Source organism: Furipterus horrens, unplaced genomic scaffold, assembly GCF_987537825.1.
Source record: "Furipterus horrens unplaced genomic scaffold, mFurHor1.1.pri manual_scaffold_5, whole genome shotgun sequence".
NCBI lineage: Eukaryota > Metazoa > Chordata > Mammalia > Chiroptera > Furipteridae > Furipterus > Furipterus horrens.
In genome coordinates this window covers 92,432,790-92,450,012 of record NW_028327175.1, presented here as the reverse complement: position 1 = coordinate 92,450,012, position 17,223 = coordinate 92,432,790, and the positions used below count along the sequence as shown (strand labels likewise).

Genomic DNA, 17,223 nt, shown 5'->3' with positions numbered 1-17,223 from the left:
TACAGGGCAGAAAGTGATAATTTCTAACATGATTTTGTATACCCATAGCAAGGACATGGTACAAATTATTAAAGGAATAGGCCATGTAAAACAGCAAATAAATAATAATATAAATAATTTGAATGTAACTTTTAAAATGTTAAATCAATTTGGAATGTAGGAAAATCTAACAGACCACATTTATAGTAACAACAGTATATAACCCAAGAGGAAATAAGCATAATATTTTCAGGGTTTCTGATTTTATATTCTTATTTCTAGTGTTTTCATTTGTGACAAGTATAAATCATTAAACTGTTAATATTTTAATATTATTAAAGTTTTGTTTTAAAGTTATTATGATCTATTTAAATTGACTTTTGCAATCAATGTTGTAGGAATTTTTATTAGTCAAAGACCAACTATTTTTCAACACACACAAAAAATATTCTAATTTTATAATGACATTCATGGAAAACATTACTACATTCTGTTTAAAAATAAAACCCTTCCATTTTTATTGGGTGTTCCAGTTTACATTTTTTTCACATATATCTTGTAACTGGATTGGGAGAATCAAAGGCCAAATTAGGAGAAGTAAGTATTGTTACTTATTTTATATAAAGACAAGAACCAAGGCCCAAAGGGAAAAATGATGACCAGAAAAGTATACAACAAAAAGAGTTTGAAATTGAGCTTGTGTCTTTTGATTCCATAGCCAATGTACTATCTGATGACTTTCTACACAAAGATTACATAAAGCTACATGTTTGGGGGAAGTTCAATAAATAAGGGATATGTGTCTTCTTAGTGGAAATGACAGCATGAATTGTATGAATAGAGAGACATAAAAAGACATGTCTATTTTATATGTACCTTACCCATGAACTATGAATCATTATATATTAAAATTAGCACTTATTAAAAGCTTTTAATATATATATATAGAGTTCTAAAAGCTCTTAAAACATTTATTAATTCCCTTCTAATTCTACTAGCATTTACACTGCTAATAGTTCTTTCTTATTTTAGTCTCTTATATTTCTACATTTGTAGCTTCGAAGCAGAAAAAAAAAAAAAGGGTTCTGATACTTTGCCAACTGTTCTAAATGCTTTCATATCTAGTATGAGAATATTAAACACATCTTTGATTTATTTAAGGAAAACTGAGATTTAAAAAAGAGGTGATTTTCACAACCATGTAACAATATACTTCAAATATCTAGGGAAAAGAAACAATAAAAATGTGTGTATATATATATCTTAAAACAACTAAATCTTGGAGATGAATCAACTGTTTTGAGTGTTGCAGAGAAGAAAATGGTAATGAAACTAAATCAGCACATCTTAATAAATAACAATTAAGAGTTTATATTAATTTAAAAGTGTTATTCTTTAGAGGTTACTGTGATGAGAAAAATTTTCAAAGATTAATGCTTTGATAGTAACATGTTTTACAAGATGTGAAATGAGAAAAACATGATTATAAAACACCTGAAGTCATGTAAAAACTAAGAAAATGAGAACATTATAAAACAAATATTTTTGATATATCCCTTTTTGATAGGAAAAAAAAAAAGAAAAAATGGTAATACACTGAATTAGGGACAAGGTAATGTCAATGCATTTAGCCTATAACTATCTTTAGACTTATTTAAAACATAACTGGTGAGTCAGGATGATGGTGTATGTAGGCAGACATGGCTCATCTCTTCACACAACCACATCAAAATTACAGTTAAAATATAGAACAACCATCATTCAGAACTGTCAGAAATCGAGTTGAATGGAAGTTCAACAACTACGGAATAAAAGAAACCACATCCATCCAGATGGGTAGGAGAGGCGCAGACACAGAACGTTCTGGTCTCTCATCCATGTGTGGGGGATAAAAATTTGGGGGGGATATCTTGGGAGTGAGGAGTCCCAGCCCCACACTAGGACCCCCAGCCCAGGGTTCCAGTGCCAGGAAGATAAGTCCCCAAAACTTCTGGCTGCAAAAACCAGCAGGGATCGAGTTGGTGGAAGAAACTGCTGGAGCTCCAAGCAGTTCCTCTTAAAAGAGCCCACACATGGACTCACCTACTCAGACTCACTTCCTCTGAACTCTAGCAGCAGGATAGTGGTTTGAAAGGCTCCAATGGTATATAGGGAGAAACTGAACTGTCCAGCATCAAGGTGAGCAGTGATCATTGTCCCTTTTCTAAACCCCCCGCCAACAGAGCCAGCAAGCTGGTGCCATATCTGAGATTCCATCAACCTGGCTAACACTGTTTGACCCACCTTGGAGGTCCCCAGAGACTCTGCACCACCCTATTTACAGGCCTACCCAAGCTGCCTTTCCATATGAATGGCTGGTCTTGGCTCATGCTTCACAACTTCCTAAATCCTATCAAAAAAGCAACAGCTGGCCCCAGTGAGCCTCAGGCCCAGCACTAGCAGTAGCCTGCCTAGATTCACAGCTTGGTTTCACCTGAGACTCTCCAAGCCCAGCACAAGTAGTAGCCATCTCAGATTGCTTTATTGCTCAGGGTGGCCCTGACAAAACACAGGTGGGGGTTGACCTTGGCCTGCACCATCCAGGAAACCCCAGGTCCAGCTCACCCAGAGGACAGCTATAGACTATATTGGAGCACCAGCACCCTGCCCTGGTCCTCCTTGGAGGGTGGAGGTTGGTGAACAGTGGTTACAGCCAGTCCGAGAAGCTGACTGGCCTGGGTAATTCCCTCCCATTGATCAGCTAACAGCAATCAAGGCTCAACTACAAGAGGAGGGTATACTCAGCCAACAAGAAGGGAGTACCTCAACTACCCAGCATAGATGATAGGGGAGGCTGTGCCACTGGACCCTACAGGACACATGCTACATTAGGCCACACTATCAAGACACGGAATCAAAGCAGATCTACCTAATACATAGAAATAAACACAGAGAAACTGCTAAAACCAAGAGACAAAGAAACATGGCCCAAATGAAAGAACAGATCAAAACTCCAGAAAAAGAGCTAAATCAAATGGAGTTAAGCAATCTACCATATGTAGAGTTCAAAACACTGCTTATAAAGATGTTTAAGGAACTCAGTGAGGACCTTTACAGAATAAAAAATATCCAGTCAGAAACCAAGGGCACACTAATTGAAATAAAAAACAATTTACAGGGAAACAACAGTAGAGTGGATGAAGCCAATTTGGAACATGAGGAAGCAAAAAACAACCAATCAGAACAAGAAGAAAAGAGAATTCAAGAAAAATGAGAATAGTATAAGAAGCCTCTGGGTCAACTTCAAGATGTCCAATATTCATATCAGGGGTGCAGAACAGAGAAGTGAAAGACCAAGAAATTGAAAATCTATTTGAAAAAATAATGAAAGAAAACGTTCCCAATTTGGTGAAAGAAATAGACATGCAAGTGCAGGAAGCACAGAGAGTTCCAAACCAGATGGATACAAAGAGGCCAGCTCCAAGACACATCATAATTAAAATGCTAAAGGTTAAAGATAAAGAAAGAATCTTAAAAGCATAAGAGAAAAGAAGTTAGTTACCTACAGGTCAACTGATTTCTCAAAAGAAACTTTGTAAGCTAGAAGGGATTGGCAAGAAATATTCAAAGTCATGAAAAGCAGGGACCTATAGCCAAGATTACTCTACCCAGCAAAGCTATCATTTAGAATCAAAGGGCAGATAAGAGCTTCCCAGACAAGAAAAAACTAAAGGACTTCATCATCACCAAATCATTATTATATAAGATGTTCAAGGGACTTATTTAAGAAAAAGAAGATGAAAATTATGAATAAAGTGGCAAAAAATAAAAATCTTTCAACAATTGAATCTAAAAAACAAACTAAGCAAACAAGAAGCACAGAGACAGAATCACGGATACCGAGTGTTTTGATGGTTGCCAGATGGGAGGGAGATTAGGGTGATGGGTGAAGAGGTGAGGGGATTAAGAAGTACAAACAGGTTGTTACAGAATAGCCATGGGATATAAAGTACAATATAGGAAATGGAGTAGTCACAGAACTTATCCATATGACCCATGGACATGAACAATGGTGGAGGTATTGCCTGAGAGAATGGGGAATGGTAAGAGAGATCCAAGATGGAGTTGGTGGAAGCTACATTCCCCTCCTCCCAGGGCCAAACTGGAATTACAACTAAATTATAGACTGGTCATCCTGAATAATCAACTGAAGACTAGCTGAAGAGAAGTCTTATAACCAAGGATTTACAGAAGATGACACATCAAGACTGGAAGAAGGGTGGAGATGCAAAAAGGGCTGGCCCCAATTCCACAGACAGTGGCTGAGGTTCTGGAGGGATATCTCAGCTGCAGGGAGGGTATCCTTCTGAGATGTGTGGGGTCTAAACCCCAAGCTTGGCTCCCCTGCCCAGAGCACCAGAGCTGGGAAGAGGCGTCCACATAACATCGGGCTGTGAAAAGCACCAGGTTTCTGTCTCTCAGGGAAAGACAGGAGTCTGCTAGAGACACAGGCACCCTCTTAAAGGGCCAACATACAAAATTTCGTTTGCAGCCAGTCACTCTCCCTGGGCTCTGGTGGAGGGAGGACAGAGTGTATTAAAGTCATGTAAATGGCTTAAATGCTCCAGTCATAAGACATAGGGCAGCTGAATGGATAAGAAATCAAATATATATATATATATATATATTTGCTGCCTACAAGAGACAAACCTCAGGATAAAAAATACATACAGATTTTTAAAAAAGGGATAAAAATATATATTTCATGCAAATGCAAATAATGTAGGGTAGCAATACTGTATCTAACAAAACAGAATATATTTTTCTTTTTTTCCCCATTTGTAGTTTAATTAATTATATTGTTTATTCTATTACGGTTGTCCCAATTTCTTTTTTTTCCTTTTGCCCCACTCTATCCAGCACACCCTCCCACCCACAGTCAATCCCCTCTCCAAGGTCCAAGTCCATGAATGATTCATATATGTTCTTTAACTAGTCCCTTCCTTTCACCATCCTCCCTGCCTCCCCTCCTCCTACAGCTATTGATTTGTTCCATGTTCCCATGTCTCTGGTTCTGTTTTGCTCCTTAGTTTATTTTGTTCATTAGGTTCCAGTTATAAGTGAGGTCATATGGTATTTGTCTTTTGCTGACTGGCTTATTTCACTTAGCATAACAGTCTCCAGTTCCATCAGGCTGTGGCAAAAGGTAGGACTTCTCTCTTTCTGCTGTAGTATTCCATTGTGTAAATGCACCACAGTTTTTCGATCCGCTCATTTACTGATGGGCACTTAGGTTGTTTCCAACACTTAGCTATTGTAAATAGTGCTGCTACAAACATAGGGGTGCATAAAATCTTTTGAATTGGCATTTTAGGATTCTTAGGGTATATTCCCAGTAGTGGAATTACTGGATCTTAGATTTTTGAAGAAATTCCAGTTTTCCACAGTGGCTGTACCAATCTGCATTCCCACCAACAGTGCACCAGGGTTCCCTTTTCTCCACATCCTCACCAGCACTTGTTAATTTGTTGATGATGGCCATTCTGACTGGTGTGAGGTGGTATCTCTGTGGTTTTAATTTGCATCTCTCTGATGGCTAGTAATGTTGAGCATCCTTTCATATGCCTATGGGCCTTCTGTATATCCTCCTTGGAGAAGTGTCTCTTCAGGTCTTTGACCATTTTTTGATTGGATTGCTTGTCTTCCTGGTGTTGAGCTGTATGAGTTCTTTATATATTTTGGAGATTAAACTCTTCTCCGATGTACCATTGGCAAATATGTTTTCCTGTACAGTTGGTTCCCTTTTCATTTTGCTGATGTTTTCTTTAGCCATGCAGAAGTTTTTTAATTTGATGCAGTCCCATTTGTTTATTCTTTCCTTTATTTCCCTTGCCCTAGAGGTGCTTTTATCTTTTCACAAATGCTCTGATGGAAGTAAAAAAAAAATTTCTTTCTATGGTGTACCAAGCCCTTTAAGATCTGGTTCATGGTTGACCCAACCACATTCTCCTTGCTGTGTCCTCTGTGGGCTTCTTCATTTTCAGTCTCTTCTCTCAGGAGTATAATCCCTCAGCTTTTCCATGACTGGATCCCACTTGTCATACCAGTTCCTCATCTCACAAGTCACCATTTCATTGACCTCTTCCCTGACCACTCAATCGAATAGCAATGTCCCACTCGCACCACTCATCATTCTCTATCACCTCAACTTGTTTTATTTCTTCATAATACTTGTCATTGTCTGTAGTTACTTTTCTTCATGTTTTTGCTGGTTTATTTTCTTTCTCCCAAACTAGAGTATCAGTTCCATGAGAAAACGGATTTTGTTTGTCTTATGTGCTTTGCATATATCCAAACCTACAATATTACTTGAATGAATGCATGAGTGACATTTATGACTGTATATCTAGGTATATCCTTAGGTATGGCTAATGATCATAACTGCCTTAGGCATGGTTATTTCGTGTAGCAGGCGTTCTCCCAGAAGATCACTGACATCTAGAGTTGTACCATATTCCTCACCTTTTAATATTAAATGCAGCATTAATATTAAGAAAATATAAAACTAGATCCAATTGGAAACTGTATGGTGTTGATTCAGTAATGTAGAACACCTGGAAGATTGAGAAGTTGGGAAGAGCTGTTCTTCTAGTCTCAGGGAAGAGAATAATTACCCCATCACCCTGGGACTAAGAAAAGCCAGTACCTCGGTGTTTTTTAAAGGACAGTGCTGCTGCCAGCAGTTTGAGGCACATCCAATGTTTATGAAAAAGAAACTTTTGCAACTGGAGCTTTGAAAAAGAAAAAAAAGTCAGGATTGTGTGTGGGGTGTGGATAAACACTTTCCACCAGGGAAAGTCAATCCTTGGGCGTTTTCATGCAACTACATATAAACACTCAACTCAGACTGTGAATCTGCCTGCAGATAAATCTCCTTAGAATACATTACTGGCCTGAGATTGACAACAAATCTGGATAGATTTAGAGAACATGTGGTTCCTTGCTTTCTTTAACTTAAGTATTTATTTTAAGTAAAAGTCTATGGGGCTTCAAGCCCCAGCTATGAGACATTCAATTTTAATTCTTTGAGGATGTGGACTACATCCCTTGTTCACTCTTTGGCTCTATCTGAATCCACTGCTATTCCATTGAACAGCAGACACCACCCCTTCCTGTAGAAGTTCATTGAAAGGAATGACTATTGGGCAGCAAAAGTAAGATTTTGAAGGCATAAGATGTCGTAACAGAATGACTCTCCTTTTCCTAATTTTTAATGCCAAGAACTGCTTGTACCCATTCTGTGTGAGATCAACAAAAAGGGGATTAGGTAATATAATGCATCTCTGCTCAGAAAAATGATTAGGCTTTCCTTTGGGCAAAGCTGTATTTCCCTCACTCTTCCTCAATTTGCCTTACAGATTATTTCACAAATATTGTCTTTCCTTCAAAAAAACTTTAGCTAAGAATTAAAATAAGGAATTACTTTTCAATTCTCAGTTTTCTCAAATTATCTAATTTCTCCAAAATTTGTGCATTATAAATTCAAAGAGGTGAAAAGGATATTTCATTTCATAAAAAAAGAAAACACCTTGAAAAAAGATTTGTAGGAAATATGACAACTCTTAATATCTTTATTATATGAAATGACAGCTCAAATGGGTAAGATGAAACATTATACGCCAAAGAGTTAAATGAGTAAAAAACTCAGAAGAGATTTTAAATGGCAAATACAGCTAGAACACTATCCCATCTTGCCAGTAATCTTAATAAAGAAATTTAAAATATGCTTATTGCCATTCTATAAAATTATAAATAAGTTAAATAATCTTTTCCCCACTCTTAAACAAAATAAAACAAAACAAAACAAGGCATTCCTTGTTAAAATAAAACATTATTGAGAAGCCCAGGTAAATTGAGCTTCATCCACCCTATCTGAAAGGGTGGGCCATGAAGATCGGCCTATTTTCCCTGTTCTTCCCTCAAGGACTAGAAGCTTGAGCGAGCATCTAGTTCTCCAACACAATTGGAAGACCTATTTTAATGATCTCCAGTACTAATAAAAACTGAGCAATAGGCATATTTCCACATTGTTGACATTCTAAATCATGTCAACCACTTTGAAAAGCAATCTAGAAACATTCCATAAAAATCATCCAAATATCCATGTCCATTTGACTACCTTTGCTTCCGTGACCCTTAAACTGGCTATGTCCCATGAAGATACTAATTGCAGCATTATTTTAGATGGTGAAATTTTAGGAAAAAAATAAGTGCATGTATTCAACCATTCAATAAATACTTACTGAGTAAATGACCTTGCAAAAGCTAATGTTTCTATTAAAAGATGAGAGAAACTAGAAATGGCTAGGAGAACAGTTTAGAAAGGTCATGAAAAAGTTCATTAGATTGTGCCACTATGTTCTTTACTGAAGGTGGCTTTTATCTTATTGGAGGACATTAATTCCTTAAATTAACTTAGACTAGATATCATATTACCAAAAAATACAATGAAAACTAGAAGAGAAAATCCAATCATTGTGACTCTTCAGGTGAGATCACAACCCCAACATTGGTAAAATCTCTCTGAAGAGAATAAAGGTAACAATAACCTAAAACATTTCTCTGGGACTCCCTATCTTAGGTGTGGATCTAGGAAATCTATAGCTATTTGAAGCTTTCCTGACCAAATGAAAAGAAGAATTGCTTCTGCCACAAGGTAGGTCAGGAGCTAGACAGGAGGTCTCTCCCTGGTAAACTCCAAGCTTATAATGAATAAAAACATTTTGTAAGATTATCCAGTTTCACATTATTTTCTATGTGTATTTCTCCTGTGTAATCCCATACCTTTAATAAAGTTTTATTTAAATACCTCCAGTCTTGTCTCAGCTGTGCTGTGGGTAAAGGTAGGATTCCTTATGTTAGCCAACTAGGGAAGATATCCCAGCCCACCTTTTATGCCTTAAGTTGGTGTGATGATGGCAGAGGTAATGAATGAGAGATGCTCTAGTCTAGGAAAGGCGTTGCTCAGAGGCCAAAGGGAAGCCCACAGATTCTGCTGCCTTGGCCACATAGGGAAGCATTTTCTATCACCATTTTTCAAGGGGCTGTTGATAGGATTACCAAATCAGTTCTTTGTAGCTTCAAAAATGTTTAGAAAATCAGACAGTTAAAAAACGGGCATCTTGAAATACAAATGAGACCAGGGAAAGAAAAATAACTTGTGAGGACAAAAAGCAAACAAACTAATAAAGACAAACTTAAGGCTATTGCAAACCTCTTCTCCTGTTTACATTCGAAAGGGGGCAAGTTTTTACTTTTGAAAGGGGGCAAATTATAAAACTAAGTGGAAATGATTGCTTTAGGTGGGAAGACAAGTATAAATTAAAGCAAACCCAAACAAAGAAGTATTCTAATATAATCATTTATTCAAAAGAAAAAAAAATAGAAAAACAAGTATAATGAGTGTTGTTTGTTTTTTTAAAAACAGCACTTAAAAGATTATTTAAGTCAACCTTGGAATAATTGCTTCCTGTAAACACAACATGCATCTAAATTTATAATCAGATAAAAGCTACATACACAGAAATTTTAATCAGTCTAAACATGAAGTGAACTGGATTGCAGGCCTATCTTTCCTGCCATTTTATAAAATGCATTATTAGTACATTCCTGGATAGCTCTCCTTTCATTTTCTCTGACTTGTTTTATATTCATTTTATCTTGGGGTAAGTCATTTTATCTGTGTAACTCAGCTAAACTCTGTTGGAAGAAGATTGAGTATAAACCAACAAAAATTACTTTTTCTCTCAATATTTTTTCTCTCTGGAATTATACATTTTCTCCATGAGAATGATTACTCTTACCTTAGGTTGTTTGCAAAGGTAGCGACATATTTCTCCAATATATTGAAACACAGTCACATTATATTTTTTGCAGTCATCCCAAAACTGGCTTGCTGAGAATTTCTTCTTTAACACACAGGTAGCTCCTACGAGAAAAGGCAAAAAGACGCACTAGGTAAAAAATTCAAGGGCAGAATGAAGATAAAATACACATGATGTAGCTCTGTCTGTCACTCTATCACTTTCGAGGCTTTTATAATCCATCAGTGGTCATTTATATCAAGCTCATTTAAAAATATTAATGTTACAGTTCATATCTTGAGGTTGAGAGTAAGGCAGTTAGTCCATTGATGACTTTAGAACCTAACTTTAGCAACAATATAAGTCATATGAATATGTCTGAATGAAGAAACCCTAATGGTTTGACCTTTATCTTTACTTATTGTGGGCATTAATCACAATCTATATATGCTACTCTATAAAATTATTTTATATTATTTTAGACATATGAAGGGGGACCCCGAAAAACCAGAATTATCTTCTGGAGGGCAGGCCCTTATAGTACAGGCTTCCGCCACTAGGTGAGTGTTCTAGGAACCCATCTGTATCAGTGCACTAGCTGGCATTGTTGTGAGAGGCTGTGTTCAGCTTCAGTTAATTTTTTTGAAGACTCTTTCAATGTGTTTGCCCATTTCATGATATGGGTGATTTATGAGCACATCTGCCCATACTATGCTGAGTGTTCAGTAGTTTTGGACCAAAAATGGAATGACCTCTGTGCCCCATCCTCCCTACTCACCCAATCTCTCACCAAGCAATGTCCTTTTTTTGTCCCCAATGTAAAAGTCCTCAAAGGGAAATGTTTTATTGGTATGGAAGAGGTGACACAAAAAAACAGCAGAAGCACTAAAAGGCATCAAAATCGACACGTTCAAAAATTGTTTTGAGCAGTAGAAAAAAATGTCTCGATAGGTTCATTGCATCCAAGGCAGAGTATTGTGAAGGTGACTGAAGTTTAACCATGAAAGAATAAATACACAAATTAATAAATAAATTTGGTTTTTTTTTGGGGGGGGTCCCCCTCTCATATAAAATGTAGTAAATGATCTTTGTTTATATATTATTTCAGGGCCAGCTTGCAATGGACCCATAATCTCAGCAAGTTTATGAATGGAATTTACTGTATTACAAGCACTACCAACTGACTTATTGGGTATTTGGGGTACATTGTTTGTGAAGATAGCCTCAACAATTCTTATTATTTACTTACCTTTCCAATATGAATTTGCCACTCTACCCTTCAAGAAATGAGGTCTATTTCCCAACCCTTCAAATACTAAAACTGGATTGGCTTGTGACTTGTTTTGATTAACAAAATGCAGGTGAAATAATTTATGTAACTTCAACAGATAAGCCTTAAGAGCTATGTAGTTTCTACATTCACCTTCTTGGAAGGTTCTAACACCACTTAAGGAGGTGGGGGTGGACTATCAAAGGGGGAATGACCACATGGAGAAAAAAGTCCAGTTAACAGCCAGCTCCATCTGCATGACCAAATTCCTGGGGGCTGTACTGTTTCAACTTCAGGAATACACTGAGTGTGCATGTGGGGCTCTACTGTCGAGCAACCATTGGACAATTCCAAAAAAGTCAAAACAAAACCAGTACAAGGGAAAGCCAAATTTTCAAGCCACAGAATTCAAGCAGTGACGTCCTTTCCGCCACTGTTCTAACTGCTGAAGCAGCTCTGGCATAGACTACTGGGCCCAGCAGAGGGAGCCATATGCTGTGGATTACTGATGGCCCCAAACAGGATGCACAGAGCCAGTAACAAACAGCGTCTACAAAGGCCTGCACCAGAATCTTTGCAGATCAACCGAATACATAGAAACAAATACAAAGAAACAGCAAAAATGGGAAACAAAGAAACAGATCACAAATGAAAGAACAAAATAATTCTCTAGAAGAACTAGATGAAATGGAGGCAAGCAATTTATCAGAGTTTAGAGTAATGATTATACTCAACTGCATGAAAAAAAGACATAGAAACCATAAAAAAGACCATTCAGAAATGAAGAATGCAATATCTGAAATAAACAATACACTGGAAGGAATAAACAGTAGGCTAGATGAAGCAGAGAACCACACCAGTGATTTGGAAGACAAAGTTTAAAAAAACACCCAAGGAAAGAGAAAAAAGAATTAAAGACATCCAGTTAAGATGGAGGCATAGGTAAACATGCTTTGCCTCTGTGCACAGCTACTGCAAAAATTAGAACTAGATTACAAAACAAATATCGCTCAGATTTGTCAGAAAATTGAGCTGTATGGAAGTCTGACAACCAAGGATTTAAAGAAGCCACATCCATCTAGACAGGTAGGAGGGGTGGAGACACAGAATGTCGTGGAGAGGTGGTAAAATGGGCAGTCCCACATTCATGTGTGGTGGATAAAGATCAGGAGTGATACCTCAGGAGCAAGCGATCCCTGTCCCAGACCAGACCACCCAGCCCAGGGTTCCAGCACCAAGAAGATAAGACCCCATAATTTCTAGCTATAAAAACCAGTGGGAGGTGGGGCAGTGGAAAAAAAACTGCAGGTTTCTCAGGAGACTCCTCTTAAAGAGCCCACAAAGGTCTCAGGACTTACACAGACTCTCCCACTATGGGATTCAGTACCAGAGCAATGGTTGGAAGGGTACAAGTGGCATAGGGGAGAGGGGAAGAAAGTGAAGTGACCGGAAACTGGGTGAGTTCAGAAAACAGCTTGCTTTCAGGCAATTCTCTGAGGCCAGGCATTGGCAATGTGCCCTCTCTGAGCCCTACCCTACACAGAGCCAAAATGCATTGAAACAGGTTGCTCTGCCCTGGCAATTACCTAAGGCTTCACCCCACACAATTTATAGGTGCCTTTTTTGCAATAGCCCACACTACTAACACAGGGAGTCAAAGCAGCTTTACCTAATACACAGAAGCAAACACAGGGAGGCCATCAAATTGAGGAGACAAAGAAATATGACCCAAATGAAAGAACAGAACAAAACCTCATAAAAAGAACTAAAGAAAAATGGAGATAAACAACTTAGCAGATGCAGAGTTCAAAACACTGGAGATCAGGATGCTCCAAGAACTCATTGAGTATGGTAACACCATATGAAACATAAGGAAGAAAAAAGCATTCAATCAGAACAGCAAGAAGAAGAAAAAGGATGTCAAAAAAATGAAGATGGAATAAAGAACATCTGGGAAATCTTCAAACATACCAACATCTGAATCATATGGGTGCCAGAAGGAGAAGAGAAAGAGCAAGACTGAAAACTTACTTGAAAAAAAATGAAAGAAAACTTCCCTAATTCAGTGACGGACATAGACATACAAGTCCAGAAAGCACAGAGAGTCCCAAACAAGTTGAACCCAAAGAAGACCATACCAAGACACATCATAATTAAAATGTCAAAGGTTAAAGGTAAAGAGAGAATCTTAAAAGCAGCAAGAGAAAAGCAGAGAGTTACCTACGAAGAAGTTTCCATAAGACTATCAACTGATTTCTCAAAAGGAACTTTTCCGGAAAGAAGGGACTGGCAAGAATAATTCAAAGTGATGAAAAGCAAGGACATGTAACCTATATTAGTCTATCCAGCAAAGATATAATTTAGAATGGAAGGAGAGACAAAGTGCTTCCCAGACAAGGCAAAGCTAAAGGAGTTCATCATCACCAAGCCATTACTATATAAAATGTTAAAGGGAACTATATAAGAAAGAGAAGATCAAAATTATGAACATTAAAATGGCAACAAATTAACCACTATCAACAACTGAATCTAAAAAACAAATAGAACAGGAACAGAATCATAGATATGGCGATCATATTGAGGGTTATCAGAGGGGAAGGGGTAGGGGGAGAATGGGGGAAAAGGTGAAGGGATTAAGAAGTACAAATTGGTAGGTACAAAATATAAAGGGGGATGGTAAGAACAATATAGAAAATGGAGTAGCCAAAGAACTTATATGGATGACCCATGGAGATGAACTAAAGGAGGGGATTGTTGGAGGGAATGGAGATACCAGATGAAGGAGGGCAAAGGAGAAAAAATTGGGACAACTGTAATAGCATAATCAATAAAAATAGTTTAAAATAAGATTAAGAATTTTACTTCTTGCAAGAACATGTTTTATAAAAAGGAGAAAGAATTTTAAAAAATGAGGAGAGCTTAAGAAACAATTTGGACAACATGAAGAGTAACAACATCTGCATCATGGAAATGTCAGAAGGAGAAGAGAGTGAGCAAGGGATTGAGAACCTATTTAAAGAAATAATAACCAAAAACTTCCCTAATCTGGTGAAGGAAAAAGACACACAAGTCCAGGAAACTTAGAGAGCCCCAAACAAGTTGGACCCAAAGAGGTCTACACTAGAACACTTAATTAAAATGAAAAGGCTTAAAGACAAGAAGAGAATCCTAAAAGCTGCAAGAGAACAGCAGGTAGTTACATGCCAGGGAGTAACAATTAGACTGTCATCTGATTTCTCAACAGAAACATTTCAGAATGGAGTGGCATTAAATATTCAAGGTGATAAAAAGTAAGGACCTACAACCAAGGCTACTTTAACCAGCAAGGTGATCATTTAAAATCAAAGGAGAAATAAGGAGCTTCCCAGACAAGAAAAAGCTAAAGGAGTTTGTTAACACCAAACCAGCACTGCAACAAATGTTAAAGAGTTAATGCTCCAACCAAAAGACATAGGGTGGCTAAATGGATTAGAAAAAAAGACCCATATATACGCTGCCTCTGAGAGGCCAACCTCAGATCAAAAGATACACACAGAATAAGTAAAGGGATGTAAAAAGATATTTTACGCAAATGGAAAGGAAAAAATGGCTGGGGTAGCAATGCTTATATCCAACAAACAGACTTTAAAACCAAGACTATGGTAAGAAACAAAGAAGGACACTATATAATGATAAAGGGAACAATCCAACAAGATAATATTATCCTAGTAAACACTTACGCACCCAACATAGGAGCACCGAAATATGTAAAGCAAATCTTGATGGACATAAAGGGAGAGATCGACAGAAATATAGTCACTGTCAGAAATTTTAATACCCCATTGACTTCAATGGACAGATTTTCCAGACAGAAAATAAAACAAGGAGACAGTGGCCTTAAACTACACACTAAATGAAATGTTTTTAATGAGTATCATCAGGGAATTTCACCAGAAAGCAGCAGAATATACATACATTTCAAGTTCACATGGAACATTTTCTAGGCTAGATCACTTGTTCAGACACAAAGGAAGTCTTAATAAAATTAAGAAGACTGAAATCATATCAAGCATCTCTGATCACAATGGTATGAAACTAGAAATCAATCACACACAAGACATGGAAGCTAAATAATATGTTAGTAAACAATGAATGGGTAAACAACGAGAGGAAGGAAGAAATCAAAAGATACCTTGAAACAAATGAAAATGAGGACACAACAATATAAAATCTGTGGGACAATGGGAAAACAATCCTAAGAGGGAAGTTCATAGCATTACAGGCCTATCTCAAGAAATAAGAGAAAGGTCAAATAAACAACCTAACTTCACACTTAAAGGAACTTAAAAAAGAACAACAAACAAAGCCCAAAGTGAGTAGAAGGAAGAAAATATAAAGATCAGAGCAGAAATAAATGAAATAGTCTAAAAAATAATACAAAAGATCAATGAATCCAAGAGCTGGTTCTTTGAAAAGATAAACAAGATTGACCCTTTAATCAGACACATCAAGAAAAAAGAGAGAGGACTCAAATAAATAGAATCAGAAATGAAAAAGGATAAATAACAACTGACACTAAAGAAATACAAAGAATTGTAAGGGAACAACTATATGCCAATGAACTGGACATAACGGATAAAATCCTAGAAACATACAGTCTTCCAAAACTAAATCAGGAAGGAGAGAACCTAAACAGACAGATTATGCCTAGTGAAATTGAAGCAGTAATAAAAAATTCCCAACGACAAAAAAGCTTTGGACCACATGGCTACTTCATAGGTGAATTTTACCAAACATTCTAAGAACTAACACCTCTCCTTTTCAAACTGTTTTACAAAATTCAAGAGGAGAGAAGGCTCCCAAGTTCATTTTATAAGGCCAGCATTATCCTAATTCCAAAACCAGATAAAGACACTACAAAAAAAGAAAATTACAGGCCAATTTCCCTGATGAACATAGACACTAAAATCCTCAACAAAATACGAGCAAACCGAATATAGGAATGCATCAAAGAGATAATACACCATGATCAAGGGGGATTTATACTGGGGATGCAAAGTTGGTACATTTGCAAATGAATAAGTGTGATACAATATTTAAAAAAAGATAAAAATCACTTGGTCATATCAATAGATACAGAAAAAACCCTTGATAAAATCTAGCATTTATGTGAGATAAGACCTCTCAGCAAAGTGGGAACAGAGGGAATATACCTAAATATAATAAAGGCCATTTGTCAAAAACCCACTGTCAGCATCATATGTAACAGGCAAAAACTACAATCATTCCCCATAAATCAGTAACAAGACAGGGATGTCCACTTTCATCTCTCTTATTCGACATAGCACCGGAAGTCCTAGTCACAGCAATTAGACAAGAAGAAGAAATAAAAAGCATCCAAATTGGAAAGGAGAAAGTAAAACTGTCATTATTTGCTGATGACATGATACTGTACATAGAGAACCCCAAAGATTCCACCAAGAAACTATTAAAACTGACAAATTAATTCATCAAAGTAGCAGGATACAAAATTAATACCCAGAAATAAGTTGCATTATTATTATTATTATTATTATTATTATTATTATTTTAACCATTTTATGTATTTATGTATTTATTTATTTTTAGAGAGAGGAGAAAGGAGAAAGAGAGGGAGAGAAACATCACTGTGTGGTTGCCTCTCACACGTCCCCAACTGGGGACCTGACGTGCAACCCAGTAATGTGCCCTGACTGGGAATCAAACTGCTGACACTTGGTTCGCAGGCTGACGCTCAATCCACTGAGCCAGAGCAGCCAGGGCATTTTTATATGCCAATAATAAACTAACAGAAGGGAAAATTAAGAAAGCAATCCCATTTACAATGGCTTTAAAAAGAATTCAATACCTAGGAATAGACCTAACCAAGCATGTAAAAAACCTGTACTCAGAAAACTATAAGACACTGAAGAAAGCAACTGAAGAAGATATAAGTGGAAGCACATACTATGTTCATGGATAATAAGAATTAACATAATTAAAATGCTCATACTACCCACAGCAATCTATAGATTCAATGTAATTTTTATCAAGATTCCAATGACATATTTCACAGAACTAGATCAAATATTTCAAAAATTTATATGGAACCACAGAATGTCCCACGAAGCAACA

At 37.0% G+C, this 17,223-nt stretch overlaps 1 protein-coding gene across 1 annotated transcript in view; it reads right to left on the bottom strand.

Moving 5' to 3' along the window:
- Positions 1 to 17,223, bottom strand: part of SLC27A6 (solute carrier family 27 member 6) — an 81,581-nt gene that overhangs the window by 38,988 nt on the left and 25,370 nt on the right. The window contains exon 4 of the mRNA XM_090279080.1: positions 9,822 to 9,946. Coding sequence (XP_090135206.1) covers positions 9,822 to 9,946 — 125 coding nt within the window. The remainder of the gene's footprint in view (positions 1 to 9,821; positions 9,947 to 17,223) is intronic.